General features: G+C 43.0%; 1 protein-coding gene across 1 annotated transcript in view; it reads left to right on the plus strand.

Moving 5' to 3' along the window:
• Window positions 1-799: 799 nt before the first annotated feature.
• USP13 (ubiquitin specific peptidase 13 (isopeptidase T-3)) overlaps window positions 800-16,252 on the plus strand; it is a 73,555-nt gene continuing 58,102 nt past the window's right edge. Inside the window, exons 1-2 of the mRNA XM_018554890.1 lie at window positions 800-947; window positions 15,709-15,834. Of these exons, the coding sequence (XP_018410392.1) occupies window positions 837-947; window positions 15,709-15,834 (237 nt within the window). The 5' untranslated portion in view covers window positions 800-836. The remainder of the gene's footprint in view (window positions 948-15,708; window positions 15,835-16,252) is intronic.

Genomic DNA, 16,252 nt, shown 5'->3' on the forward strand with positions numbered 1-16,252 from the left:
ACTGAGTAGCCACCCTCAATAACCAGTCCTATAGAAACAGGGGAACCTGCCCCTTCATTATTCACCAGAGCTCCGCAGCTGACATCCTCCACACTTACCTGAGGGTGTTACAAGCAGTAGCTGAATGGAGGAGGGGTGGATAAAGAACAGGATCTCCACCACTTATTCACAGAACATGATGCATTGTGGGGAAATATTAGCACAAGTCCTCTGAACGGAGAAAAGGGCATGAAAGGGCCAATGAGTGGCACATCCCTTCTCACTAGCAGTGGCTGAATGGAGGAGGGGTGCATGAATGACGGGATCTCCACCACCTATTCACAGAACATGGTGCATTGTGGGGAAAGAGTAGTACAAATCCTGTGAATGGAGGAGAGGAAATGAAGGGCCCACTGAGTAGCCCAACTCCTAGCAGCGGCTTCTGTTAACCCCTTACAGGAAGATAGCCACTCAGGACAATATATGGCGGCTGTATGACCATACATAGAACTAATGTGTTTGGTGCTAAAAAATGAGTAAAGTTCAGCTGTAATGAAACCAAATGTAGAATGATTCTGGCTCAGACAGGACAGAGCTGCCCCATGTGATTTGCAGCATGTACACAGACAGGGAAATAGACTTTTCTGCCACACAGTCCTATTAAGAAAATAAAAGTTAGCCATCTATAAATAGCCATTCCGGGCAGTAGCAGAAGCTCCCCTCCAATTCTCCCTCCCTCAGAGCGACAGACTGGTGTGATCTGCTATTGGATTAAAATAGCCCGTCCTGCCCTCCCATGCTTGGGCCGCAGGGTGTACAGTCACACAGCATTGTTTGGGAGCAGCAGGAATGTGAAGATGGCTGCAGACCTGGGAGAGCTGCTTGTCCCTTACATGCCCACCATCAGGGTGCCCAAGTCAGGGGACAGAGTCTACAGAACGGAGTGCACCTTCTCCTATGAATCCCCTGTGAGTCAGTGAGCTGTGTGCTCTCCCTTCTCCGCATGTGTTTGCTGTGGCTTGGTGTTTGTTGTTCTTCTGAGATTTGTGATGATGATGATCTACAACACGTGAAAGGAGATGTTCATGATCCCAGGATGATGTCCTGGCTGTGATGTGTGTGCGTTGTTGTGTCCTCACAGACTGCTCTCCCCACACGTGCCTTATGTAGCGGTCAGTGCGGTCTGGGGATGGCTGTCTCTGGGTAGTCCAGTTACCAGGCACACTGCTTTCTAACGCTGTTCATATCGTCAGGATGTGTACAGCTTGACCTGAATGTCCTGTACAGATCCTATTCCTGCGATGGTGTTGGTCATCCTTTTCTGACCCGGGATCCCAGACTTAATACTAAAGGCTCACACTTTTTACTTTTATTACATTGTATACACCTGTTGAGTAGTGATGTGCATGGGCTTGGCGCAAACCGAGTTTACGCAATGGGCTTGGGCAAAATCAGTTGGCACCAAGCCTACCCATGTCCCTACTGTTGGGGATAGAAAAATAAATGCTTTATTTCCGAAATCCCTAGAAACGCATCTGATTTCTTCAACGCCGCAGCCTCTGGGTTCCTGTGTACCGTGTTCCTAAACTTCTGCCTATTTGAAAGTGTTGTGTCAGAGAGACTGCCCTGTTGTGAGAGAGACTGCCCTGTTGTGAGAGAGACTGCCCTGTTGTGAGAGAGACTGCCCTGTTGTGAGAGAGACTGTTCTGTTTAAAGACTATATTATAAACACAGGTTGCCATCCATCTAGATAATATGCAATTATATATTCCAATGGATCCATTTTGACTGTCATGTGATCTGGGATGCCCCTTCCAGCATTGCTATGGGATGCATAAAAATAATTCTCTACACTCAATGTGCTGAGGGGCAACCAGTGTATTTAGATGGTTCTCAGTGCCCTTTGCATGCACTTCCACCAACAAAGATGCTAGTGGGAAAAAATGGCCTTCAACTTGTTTGTTGGTGAAGAGTCATTTGGGCAAGATATGCAAGTAATAAATACAATTCATTATGAAGTGTCTAGTGTAATGCTGCGCTCACAGGATGTCAGATAGATGGTAAATACGAGGTTTGGGCTTGTAAATTGCACACAAAATGCCCTCTGAACACACGTGTCTGACTTCCAGTAACACAATGTGTTGCTGGAACTATGTGTTCTAGACCTAGTATTTACCATCTATGATGCCACATTAATAGTATCATCATTTTTTAGGAAGTGAATTCATTTGTGTTTAATTTATTGATTTTAAAACTTGATATCAAGTCTTATCATCATGGCTTCATCTGTTACTCTAATTGTCTTACAGCTAATGGTTCTTTGCCTTCGAAGCTACACTTCCATATTGTATATAGGAAAGTAGAAGAGTTTTGTTTAATGATTTTACACACAGACTTTTATGACCATGACACTAATAGATGTTGCAGCTGCCCCAGTTTAGTATCTGAATAAGTATCTCCCACCCCCTGTAGGTTATATTTGCCCCCCATACAGTGCTGGGATCCTGAGGCCACAAATGTTGTTTGGCTAAGTGCCATTTGTCCAAGGTGTAGAAACCATTTCTTACAATCCTCATAGCCACGCTATGAACAAATTGTTAAAGTAGATGCCATCTGTTTACAGTCCTCACTTTATCATTCCGGAAATGGAAAAATGATTATAGGGGTTGTTCAATAGGACACAAAGCCCATCATGTATATGGCCCGAATCAGAGGCACATATATCCTTTTGGAATTTAGAATTCAGAAATTACTTTTTTTTTGTTTTACCAATAAAATGTTTGAATTAGTTTTTTCTAACTTCATTTGTACAAACATAGTAGGTACATGTTAGTGACATTCATTACAGACTCAAAAGGATTACTTACTGTAAGAGCACTTTGACATTTTAACAGTAAGACATGATAATGCGAGAGGTAATTGCGAAGCCACAAAAAAGGATATACTGTACATGGTAAATGTATTAAAGCCTATCTACATATATGAGGCTTGGAACCTTAATGATGGGGGAACAGTAAGGCCCCTCTCTCACTGGCAGTCCGATCGGATGTCCGATCAGTGCAAGTCTATAGGCAGCCGTGTGTAAATGGATGTGGTCCTTTTACACCCGGTTACTCCAACTCCAGCCAGGTCCAGAAAAACCAACGGATCAGAGTTCCATTTCACCGGACCTGATTGTGCCGGATGGGGGGTAATCTGATGTTAAATGGACATACAGTCCATTTCACCGGACCTGATTGTGCCGGATGGGGGGTAATCTGATGTTAAATGGACATACAGTCCATTTCACCGGACCTGATTGTGCCGGATGGGGGGTAATCTGATGTTAAATGGACATACAGTAAGTCTGTTTCCATTCGATTCCCTGTAGACCAACTTGGGGTCCGGTAATTGCAGTTTTTTCCTACATCGTGAGATGGAGGAGAAAAACGGACAGATATGGATGACACGGCAGTGACATCTGCTCTGTACTGCTCTGATCAGGAGGGAATCCCCTCCTGATCAGCCCGCGTGAAATGATATAAGAGCTGACCTTGTATTTTTTCAGAAAACTAACTACGTTTTTTTTTTAAATATCAACTAATTTGTGAATTGTTCCCCCCTCCCTGCTTACAAACTGTTAGGTTTTATATACTCTGCAATCATTGATATGTGATAGATTCAGCATTATTCCGAGGAGAACACACAACAGAAACACCACTCCTGCACGTCCCAGGAAAGGAATGAGCCGGGTGCTTGCCACAGAGCCGGGTGCCTGCCACTGGGAGGCCTTCGCTGCGATATGATCCCATACAAACAGAAGAAAAACTGGCCGCTCTCCGGATTCCACTGGCATAGTTCATTAAAGCTTGTAGCACATCACTGGTGTCCTGCCCAAGGTCTTCCCACTGATGCATTTCATCCAATCGCAAGCTTAGTTGTAGAGCTCACAACTAAGCCAGTTATTGGGTAACTGGGGGAAGACCTTGGCCGGGACACCAGTGATCTGCTACAAGCTTCAATAAACTATTCCAGCAGAATCTGGTGTGTAGCTAGCTTTTCTTCTGTTTGTATAGATTCAGCATTGTTGATACTTGGCAAATCTACTTTGTGTTAGTGTAAGGGCTCATGCACACAGGCGTATTAAAATTCTTCAGTCTATGCTGGATCTTTCTGCCAGAAGTTGGCAGTTATGGTGTGTAATTGCGTGCGTATGGCATTTAGAATTATATGCATAATTAAGTAATTCTATTGGCTAGAATATTCATTTATTCTAGACACTAGAATGAATTTACATGCATACACATGCGCTTATGCATGTCAATTTTCCAGTAAGCTCCTCTCCCAGCGCAGGTTTGTTACAATTTATTTTTCGGCGCCTGAATGCTGCTTTTAAATAGGGATTTAAATGCCGCAGTGTGCATCTATTGGCTAAAATAAAACTGCTTTCAGAGGAGTTAAAAAAAACCCAAAAAATGTACTATGTAAAGCGCTGCGTAAAATTGTCGGCGCTAAATAAATACCAATAATAATAATATTATTAATATTGTCTAGTAGCTGCATCTTTTTTTCTAATCTTTTTTTTGTATACGTGGGATGTAGAATTAAAAAAAAAAGTGCTTTTGTTTTTATTGCATGCAAATGACAGGGGCTGCATTGTAGAGCTAAGGCCTGGTTCACACCTAGGCGGCACCGTTTTTGCTCATGTTCAGCGTGCGGTTATTTGTGTGTTTTTTGCACACTTTGTTTGCGTATACATGAAGACGCACGTTTTGACTGGCAGCTTATGAAACATTGCGGGCAATGGACGAACGTGCATTCAAACAAGCAAAAACATGCACAAAAATGTACAACATGCTTCTGCCGTGCTTTGTCAGGCGTTTCAATTAAAGTCTATGGGGCAAAAATGCGCTTTTAACCGCCCTAAGAAGCTACCTTTTCGGGCGCTTTGCGTTTTTCTGCTCAGGTGTTTACAAGGGCCATTGAAAATCATGGGATTTCTTGTGTTGGCCATTTAAAAGCACTTTTCCAACTGATCAAAAACGCCTAGGTGTGAACCAGGCCTAAAGTCAGAGGCCAAATGAAAACTGCGACGTCAATCTGTCATAGATTTACTAAAGTTTTCCTCCAAGTGCTTTGGCTCCTTTTTCCAGCAAGCGCCTTGTTTCCTGGTTTAGTCACTGGCCTCCTGTTTGTATCTAAAACCCCTGAAATATTATATAACTCTCTGTAAACCACATGACTAATAACCCGGTTACTCCAACTGCAGCCAGGTCCAGAAAAACCAACGGATCAGAGTTCCATTTCACCGGACCTGATTGTGCCGGATGGGGGGTAATCTGATGTTAAATGGACATACAGTCCATTTCACCGGACCTGATTGTGCCGGATGGGGGGTAATCTGATGTTAAATGGACATACAGTCCATTTCACCGGACCTGATTGTGCCGGATGGGGGGTAATCTGATGTTAAATGGACATACAGTAAGTCTGTTTCCATTCGATTCCCTGTAGACCAACTTGGGGTCCGGTAATTGCAGTTTTTTCCTACATCGTGAGATGGAGGAGAAAAACGGACAGATATGGATGACACGGCAGTGACATCTGCTCTGTACTGCTCTGATCAGGAGGGAATCCCCTCCTGATCAGCCCGCGTGAAATGATATAAGAGCTGACCTTGTATTTTTTCAGAAAACTAACTACGTTTTTTTTTTAAATATCAACTAATTTGTGAATTGTTCCCCCCTCCCTGCTTACAAACTGTTAGGTTTTATATACTCTGCAATCATTGATATGTGATAGATTCAGCATTATTCCGAGGAGAACACACAACAGAAACACCACTCCTGCACGTCCCAGGAAAGGAATGAGCCGGGTGCTTGCCACTGGGATGTCTTCGCTTCGATATGATCCCATACAAACAGAAGAAAAACTGGCCGCTCTCCGGATTCCACTGGCATAGTTCATTAAAGCTTGTAGCACATCACTGGTGTCCTGCCCAAGGTCTTCCCACTGATGCATTTCATCCAATCGCAAGCTTAGTTGTAGAGCTCACAACTAAGCCAGTTATTGGGTAACTGGGGGAAGACCTTGGCCGGGACACCAGTGATCTGCTACAAGCTTCAATAAACTATTCCAGCAGAATCTGGTGTGTAGCTAGCTTTTCTTCTGTTTGTATAGATTCAGCATTGTTGATACTTGGCAAATCTACTTTGTGTTAGTGTAAGGGCTCATGCACACAGGCGTATTAAAATTCTTCAGTCTATGCTGGATCTTTCTGCCAGAAGTTGGCAGTTATGGTGTGTAATTGCGTGCGTATGGCATTTAGAATTATATGCATAATTAAGTAATTCTATTGGCTAGAATATTCATTTATTCTAGACACTAGAATGAATTTACATGCATACACATGCGCTTATGCATGTCAATTTTCCAGTAAGCTCCTCTCCCAGCGCAGGTTTGTTACAATTTATTTTTCGGCGCCTGAATGCTGCTTTTAAATAGGGATTTAAATGCCGCAGTGTGCATCTATTGGCTAAAATAAAACTGCTTTCAGAGGAGTTAAAAAAAACCCAAAAAATGTACTATGTAAAGCGCTGCGTAAAATTGTCGGCGCTAAATAAATACCAATAATAATAATATTATTAATATTGTCTAGTAGCTGCATCTTTTTTTCTAATCTTTTTTTTGTATACGTGGGATGTAGAATTAAAAAAAAAAGTGCTTTTGTTTTTATTGCATGCAAATGACAGGGGCTGCATTGTAGAGCTAAGGCCTGGTTCACACCTAGGCGGCACCGTTTTTGCTCATGTTCAGCGTGCGGTTATTTGTGTGTTTTTTGCACACTTTGTTTGCGTATACATGAAGACGCACGTTTTGACTGGCAGCTTATGAAACATTGCGGGCAATGGACGAACGTGCATTCAAACAAGCAAAAACATGCACAAAAATGTACAACATGCTTCTGCCGTGCTTTGTCAGGCGTTTCAATTAAAGTCTATGGGGCAAAAATGCGCTTTTAACCGCCCTAAGAAGCTACCTTTTCGGGCGCTTTGCGTTTTTCTGCTCAGGTGTTTACAAGGGCCATTGAAAATCATGGGATTTCTTGTGTTGGCCATTTAAAAGCACTTTTCCAACTGATCAAAAACGCCTAGGTGTGAACCAGGCCTAAAGTCAGAGGCCAAATGAAAACTGCGACGTCAATCTGTCATAGATTTACTAAAGTTTTCCTCCAAGTGCTTTGGCTCCTTTTTCCAGCAAGCGCCTTGTTTCCTGGTTTAGTCACTGGCCTCCTGTTTGTATCTAAAACCCCTGAAATATTATATAACTCTCTGTAAACCACATGACTAATGACACACTGTAACAAAACATACCATTCCGAATTAGCTGGTGTATATTTTTTAATGCGCGTCCTGCATTTTACATCCCAAGTCCATTTTAAAAGTGACTCAGCTGTCTGGCGTTCATCATGCATGCTGCTGTGGTTATTTTTATCCCCACTCTTCAGGTCTCAAGTGTCAAGCAGCAGTTTGCCCACCCAGTGAAAATCCAACAATTTCAGGAGGTCTGTAGGATGGGCCAACCACTGAATGACCATTTCACTTAATTTATTTCTCAGCACACAAAGTACGGTACTCAATGATCTGTTTAGGTCCAAGGAAAAAAGCTCAGGGACAGGTAGAACACCATAAATCACTACGTATTTGAAGTCTGAGTGTATTTTCTCATAGCACATGTATTTTTTTTCCTAATGTGCATATTATTTATAGTAAATAATTGCAGTAATTGTACCTTGTCAACTAAATAGTTTGCATATTTTTAATAATATTTGCGCCTAGTATTTAAATGGTATCTATGGCGAAAAACTGAAAATAAATATGTTTCTATATTGAATTTCTAAAAGGGCTCGTTCACACATACTGCGGTTAAGGATGCCCCCATACTAGTATCGGTATCGGTGCTGATACCGAGTATTTGGGCAAGTACTCGTACTCCCCAGATACCTTCCCCGATACCGGAACTTCCGATGAGAGGGAGATTTCCTCTGACCGGCAGTGCCACAGGGGAACATGGAGCCGGCTTCCCAGGCAACCAGGAAGCCGAGCAGTGAGTAATGTCCCGGCTTCCTGATTGGCCGGGAAGCGGGCTCCATGCTGCTTGGCTGCCAAGCCGGCATCCCAGCCAATCAGCATTGAGCCGGCCGAACAGCCAGCTTGATGCTGATTGGCTGGGAAGCCGGCTTTCCAGCCAATCAGCATGGGGCCAGCTTCCCGGACCATCAGGATACCGGGAGGCGGCTCATTATTTGCCACTTGGCTTTCTGATTGCCCAGGAAGCCGGCTCCATGCCAGCGGAAGCACCAATATTGGTACTCGGTTTTGGCGAGTACCGACAGCAGAATATCGGTACTCGATATCGAAAAACCGGTATCAGTGGATCCCTAACTGCGGTGACCTGCATTAATCTGGTGCAGTAAAACGCAGGTCATCACAAGGACACAAAGAAAACAATTGTTTTCTATGTGTCCCATTCACACTACAACGTGGGTGTAATGGGCAGAGATGTGATGAAATGCAAACATGCTGCATTTTATCACAATGTCTTGCATGCCACCACAGGTTGTATAGCGCCGCATGCTACTGTGCGGGGACCTGAATGCAGTGCACACGTATACTCCACCTAAAGTAAAAAAAAAAATGTCAACAGTAACAGCTCCAGCAATATTTAATACAATCCACACTGCTGGAGCTGCCACAGCACACTAACCTTCCCACTAAAAATGAAGCCTTTTAACTGATGGGCTAGTGTGAATGGTCCCTAAGTTCTATTACACTTCTAATAACCATATCAATCTAGAACAGGGGTATTCAAATTAGGGCCCATCAGCTGTGGGAAACTACAAATCCCATGAAACATTGCAAGACTCTGTCAGCAACGGCATGACTCCCAGAGACAGGTACATGATGGGGTTTGTAGTTTCATCACAGCTGAAGGCCCGGAGTTTGCCTACTCGGGATCTAGAAGTTTGTAAACGTACTTATTGAAGATGCCCATAGGATGTACTTCCTCAATGCACTGACACAATTTCTCTCAGCCCTGTGAATATGAACTTCCTTGTGTCACATCTCTCACAGAGCCTGCCTTCTGAACTACAACTCCACTACTAAGCATTGTAACATTATCATTGCTTGCTGGAAGCAATGCGTGATGGGATATGTCAATTTGAGAAATTGAGATTACATCACATCAAGCCGCAGGGAAAGAGATGCAAAGCACACTGGGAATCCAGGAAGTTGATGAAAGTGATGGGCAGATTGAAGTCAGCACTCACTACTTAAAAGAGATTTTTTTTCCCAGTAAGCTTTGATTGGATCTCTAGTATGTATTCCTATTACAATGCTGATGTTATTACAGGATAGTATTTGCTGGGACTTTACAACTCCTTTAGCCTAATATTTAAAGGGTTTCTAAACCGTCAGCTTTTTTTGCATATATCTACTGCTAGCAAGCAGTAGATATATGCAAAAAGTGTAAAAAACAAAACAAAAAGCTTTACCAGCGGTTTAAACTTACCTGTGTCTTCCCCGCACGCTCCCGTCCGAAAATGTAAAAATTCTCGGGCGGCCGCAAAGCATCTTGGGGCGGGCGCAATGCGCAGTTCACATTTTCGGCCAGGACGCGAGGAGAGACACAAGGTAAGTATATGGATGAGTGCACCCGCATGCAGACACCGTGGGACAGGAAGTGCCAGCAAGGACAGAGGAGTCAACGCTGGATCGGACACTCGCCGCAGCGCTGGAGAGAGGGCTGAAAACTACAGGAAAGAAGATTATCGGATTAAGAGACATCATTTACGGACCTGCAATTGAGGTGAGCATAGGGGGGCGTATGGTAGCGCAGCCCCATAGAGAAGGATGGAGGCTGCGTACTAATCACACGCAGCACCTCTCCTTCCCGGCAGCTGCTTGGTACGGCCCCGCACGCATCACGGACCTGTACGCGCAGGCCGATTCGTGTGTGAATGGGGCCTTAATCTGCACTATCTCACACAAAACATTGTGCAAGATAGTGCGGATTTAGATGTGCATTATAGTCTATGGAAGCCGATTTGTCACATGGTAGAAATCGCCTGTCGCGCAAAAGGATGCAGGAGCTATTTTCAGGCGGTTGTCGTGCGGTTTAGGTACCATAGACATAACTAGGCATTGAAAACGGCATTGTTTTCAAAGCAAAATCACTCGACAGCAGCTCACCAGCTCAATTGCCTAGGTGTGAACCTAGCCTCAAATGAAAGCGGCTTCACCTCATTGACTAAGCTGAGCAAACATGCTCTATTTAGTACAGCAACCCCAAATGTGTGCAGTATTTTTGTTTCCATCTTTTTTTTCCTTTTACTGAGGTAGCTGAATATTATGCATGTATGTAATGTTGTTGATTTATGTGGTAGTTGTATATAAAAGTGATTTCCCAAAATTGACTCCATTGGTTTTTGTGTGTTAAATCCACATTTGGGCACCATAATCTTACCGAAATTAAAGTGACACGAAACTCAGGAGTTAAATCTTAAAAATGCATTCAAGCACCTTAACTGCCCAGTAATGCACTTGCCACTGACAGCAGGGCCATCCCTATAATGAGGCATCCTGAGGCATCATGTCATGAGGGTGCAGCAGACAGAGCATTCCTGCCACCCCCTCTCCGACCAGAACATCCCAGGTTGCTAAGAGCTAGGTCGGGAGATGTGTAAGGACCATACACATCTCTCTGTCCAGCTCTTGGCAACTTGGGATGCTCTTGCCGGGAATCCTGCTGAGCTCCTGGCAATTAGTGACGTTACTGGTTGCCAGGAGCTCGGCGGGATGCCTCACTTCCCCCTCCACTGCTGCCTCCATCACAAAAAAAGCTAGGGATATGCTCTTCCCTCTTTGACTGCCCCTACCTCTGTAGCTAAGCCTGCAAAGGTGAAATGCATCAGCGTGCGGAATAGGGGCGCGACTTTGTGGCATAGATGGAGCTGGAATAAAGCTGTGTTTATACAAAGTAACATTATCAGTGTACTGCTGCCTTTCATCTCTTTTAAAGCATGTCTGCGCCACTGTATGAATTCTAGGGAATGTGTTTCAAAGTGGTTGTTAGTGTGTTTCAATTCAGGTCTGTTTTCTGTACTCTGGAAGTTCATTGCTTTGTTTGCTAGGATATCTTTTGGAAAAACAGAATTGCAACTAGGGATGCATCGATACCGATACTAGTATCGGTGCCAATGCCGAGTATTTGGGTGAGTACTTGTACTCGCCCAAATGCTCCGATGCCTAGCCTGATGCTTCTCATCACTTGTGACGAGAGAGCACGGAGCCAATAAGGGAGGCCGGGTGGCGTGTCTTTACATGCTGCCCAGCTTCCCGGCTAATCAGGAAGCCAGGTGGCGAATCATTACACGCCGTCTGGCTTCCTGAATGGGACTTTCGGTATTCGGGATTGGTGAGTAAAAAAAAATATTGGTACTCGTACTCGATACCGAAATAACGGTAACGGTGCATCCCTAATTGCAACTATAAAATGCCAGGACCAATGGTGGATCCCCGGGTATAGGCAGATAGCTTCATGGATACATTTGAACCTTTCCTGTACACCTCATTCACACAAGGCTTTAAGGTCGAGCAGCAAATTTGTGCATAAAAAATCCATGTATTTTTGCGGTAAGAATTCTGGACAGCTGTTGCCACTCAGCCTGTACAAAGCAATGACGGCTTGACATCAGTTGTAGCTGTCCACCCATGTTCAAATGTAATAGCACATGGAGCGACCTCCTCCGGTCAGAGGCAGGTGATCGCCGCTGCATGCATACAGCTTGTAGGGAGTCATGGGAGGGAATGGAACGAACTAACTTGAATTTTTCAGGAATAGTCAAAATTTGCATCTAACTTCATTGCTGATTAAATCGGCACGTGGTTTTAACTGAAGAAGACCTCTTTTTATGCATTTTTTTCATCCTGTGGTCAGTCTAATTTGCCCATGTTTGCGTCAGGTTTACTTCAGTGTTGATTTGCTCACCTTCTCCCTAGTGTTCACCTGTCATACTGCTTTTTGTGCTTGTATGACTCGTGGGTTATTCTTATAATGCAGAGGCAGTCTGTGAGTCACAAGAGTAAATATAACAAGATCTCTAAGAAATCACAGCTGTAAACAGAATTCCCTGAACACTTCTCTTCTGACAATAGGACACATTAATACATATTAACACATGTATCTCTCTTTTCTTCCTTTTAAAACCAAGGAGGAATCCCTAAAAGGACTTCATGTGTTATGACCATTAGAGGGGGTTTGGAAGATGGGACTGGGAAGCCTCATTTCATAGAAATAGCCAGGTGACTAAATGTGTTGCCTGGGGCTTTAACATTCATGGGAAAAAGTGTGAGTCCAAGTGTGATTGGAGATCTGTCTTCCTTTGATTTGCCAGAGGGAAAATGTAATGAGACTGGAAACTGAAACTGTCCATATACCAGTAGAATTTCCTTCTAAAAAATTAATTTGTTCCAAAATAAAAAGTTCAATTCAAACAAAATGTTGAACGGCGTTCTACAAGTCTCTGAAGGCAGTATTGAATGTTCTGCTGCAATTCTCCCTACAAAAGTTAATTAGAGAATCTAGCAGTGTATACCCAGCTTAAGAACCAATGCTGACTGATTCTTTGGTCATTCATCCCCAAGGGCTCAAAATGCTCAGTTCCCCCTTGCCCAACCCTGATGGGTTATTTTATTTAGACAACTGGCATTCTCAGCAATCAGAATACCTGAACAGGGGCTACAGCTGATTGGAAAAATCGACTTCTCTCAAATAGAATAATGCCAATAGGGTCACACACAGCAGGACTTGTTCCAACTTGGAGTCCAGCTTAATGGTTTCCTTTTCTTTAAATGATTACCCATCCCGATTTTTACAGCCACATTTGATATTCATTTATAAGGTTGGGTTACATGAGCAGACATGCTGCCATGCAATGTATTACCTATTTTACAGTATGAAAAAAACCCTTTTATTTTTGTTTTGTTTTGGGTAGAACAGGAAGCAGAACCCCTGTTGAGGGTTTTCTGTTACCTGTGGTTCTGTTCGAGAGATTTTCCCTCACTTACTGTCACAGTGACAACAGATTCTCCAACATGTAGTGAGGGAAAATCTGCAATAGAGCCATGGGTTTCAAAAAGTTTTTTTGGCCTTCCACTTTAATTTGAACCTGTGGCCATCAGGGGTACTGGCATTGAAACTTTATGATGGTTACGACAAGGATTGGAGCAGAAGATTTAAAAAAAAAAATACTGCTTTCACATGATTGGTAAGAATGCCAATTTGGCAACAAATAACACGCAATAGGTTCAATTCACAAAGCCAACACACGAGGATAAAGATACTTGGTTTTAAAAAAAGTGACAGTGAATGAGATGTGAACATGAAAGTCCCAAGACTAAATGTTAATCAAGTATTGAGGCAGCAGAGGCACCCCACCCACTGTTGGGATTTCAGCAGATTCTAATAGTGTATGGCCTGCCTTAAGTCAAGTATACATGGTTGGAATTTTGACTGACTCCTCATGTAACAGCCGAAATTCGCACAGTGGGTGCCGTTTTGAGCACCCTTCCAAGCGGCATCCCCCATCAGAGTAGCAGGTTGGAAAATTTTGGCTGAAATGGAGCCAGCAGTCAATCAGTTTCAGGGTTTTTTTAGGTATTTTGACAGCGTCCGGAGGCTGATGTCAGAATACAATGCAGACAGCGGGGGATTCCTCGATCAATGCTCGTTTGTATTGATAGAGGAATCTGTTCTGGTTTTTTTTTCGTTCAACCCAGAGGATGAAACAAAAAAATAGAATTGTGTATACCCAGCTTTACAGTTGTATTTCAGCACAACTGTGCAAACAGTTGAGTCACTCATGGACTGTGAGGATTGTGTCCTGTTTAGAACATAGACACAGGGCAATACCTTCTAATAAGGCAGCCTGTGGCTGTTGCTTCAGGTGGCATCTTTTTAGGTCATGTATGTGTGTGTGTGGGGGGGTGGGGGCGGCAGGAAGAGCAGCATGGCAAAATTTGCAGTGTGCCTGCCGTCCAGTGATGTTACTGGTTGCTAGTAACTTGACAGGACGCTGGGCGGCTTCACTTCAACCAACACCACAACCAGCCTCTTCTCCTCCTGGCCACCTCAGCAGCAGTACTGCATACACACTCGCATAATAGTTGCTAGAGTTTATGGCAGCAGACTTTTCCTGTCTCCCAAATTTCCATTGCATGACTGCGGCAGGCATTCTTGAGAGCCTGCATCTTGGATGCATTACTCATGAGATACATTGGGCTTTGTGTGAAGAGCATGGATGAAAAAATAAAAAAGTGGAATGACGTGGTCATTTTTCATAGAATGGATTTCTTGGCAGGGTAGACAGTTTGCCAGAGGTTCTTGCCATTGACACACTGACATTATGAATATGATTCTCCTCCACTTGAATGAATGTCCATGGATTTGAACCTCCTAAAGTAAAAGTATCCAAAAATATCATAGTTTGAACTAGCTGGATAGGGTCATAGTCCTCATATATGTGGATAGCACCAGAAACGCCTAAATGTCTACTTTTAGAGGAAATAGTAATCAGATCCATTGGATATTTCTTTGGCGAAACACTTTTTCCCCCCAGCAGGACAGGTGTTTTTTGGGTGTCTGCCTGCCCTCCCTCCCTTTCCTATCGATGCCAACCTGAACAGTCAGGGACTTTTTGGAGTGCAGTAGTCTGGTTATAGCCATTGAGTAAGTGTAAGAATTATGACCGGGGGGTAATTGACAAGATCAGCCAACAGATATCTTGAGCATCTCTGTTTTTCACGAACACTGGTGCTAAAATCCTGGAAACAAACTCAACACATCACTATGGATAATCTTATTCCTTTTCATAGCAAATCCTTTCTATTAAACCTTGAGGAATTCTATGCCGAAGTAGAGAACTTCTATACTGTAAATAAAGCGACTGCTAAATTGTCTTATTAGAAAGCCCAGAATGGTTTACAGTGTCACTGAAGAATCTCGTATTAAAAATGCAATTCCAAACAACAAGTAAAAGAATTCAATAATATACTAATCCTTCCCAGTAACCATTTTGAGTGTAATCCCCTTCAGAATAAGTCTGCACATCTCTGTACAGAGTCAGAAGGGCAGTAGGAGTGTACTTCCTGTAATTTCCAGCATCACCAATCACATTCAAACTTCCATGTCAGGTTTAAATCTGATTGGTGGCTTGCTCTGTGGGGGTGGCAGCAAGGAAGGTGTTTCAAAACCAGCAGCAGGTACAATCCAGGATCTCCAGATCACAGGCATAAGGGTGAGGTGGACTGATACATTACTGGGATGTATGGATGAAAAACTGAACAATTAAGTAAGCAGGCTGTGCTCCTTTTAAGTATCTCAAGGTTGAATTTTGATTACAGTATATCCTTTTATACTGTATAGAAGACAATTAAAAAGTGACATTTAATTAGATAAAACGTGACTTTTATTTTAAAACTTGTGTACATTTAAAACAAAAAGTTAAATTTAATCAGCCAAAAGCATTACAATTTACAGCGATAACCCGCCACTCTTCAGTATTCTTGTATTTTTGTAGTTTTTAAGGATACTTTGTCACTTATTCTCTATGTGTTGCTAATATTGTATATTTTGTTTGCCCTTTTGGTGATGTCTGACCTTCTTTTTTTTTTTTTTCCCGCTTTTTAGTTATCTGAAGGAGGTCTGTACGTGTGCATGAGCACATTCCTGGGGTTCGGGAGGGAACACGTGGAGAGACATTATAGGAAGACAGGGCAGAGTGTTTATATGCACTTGAAACGACACATAAAACAGGTAAGATTACTTCAATCATATCTGCCTTTAAATTAAAGTATATCTATATCTATTATAATGCAAAATACCTGTGTGGGAAGCCTTATGCAAGTGCTGCCATTCTTTGATTCCTGGTGTGTTTTAGATCTATGCAGCGACTGGAAGTGAAACTGGTCAGGTTTGTTTTTACGGCCATGGACCAAGTATGCAGCCTTTGAGTCAGAGGAACAACTTCTTCCATCAGGAACTTCAGAGTTGGGAATGTTGTTTTGTGGTGTATTCCCTTTAAAGTGTGCATATTGAAGGAATCTATCCTTACCCTGTTTGTTGTCTGAGTCTGCGCCTGGAGGACACTGAGATGGTTTACCATCAATCTACAAGTTGCTTGTGCACTGGTCTAAATTTGCAAACCGTATGATTAATTTGATGATAGATAATC

This window comes from Nanorana parkeri, unplaced genomic scaffold, assembly GCF_000935625.1.
Source record: "Nanorana parkeri isolate BGI_ZX_2015 unplaced genomic scaffold, ASM93562v1 scaffold177, whole genome shotgun sequence".
Taxonomy (NCBI): Eukaryota; Metazoa; Chordata; class Amphibia; order Anura; family Dicroglossidae; genus Nanorana; species Nanorana parkeri.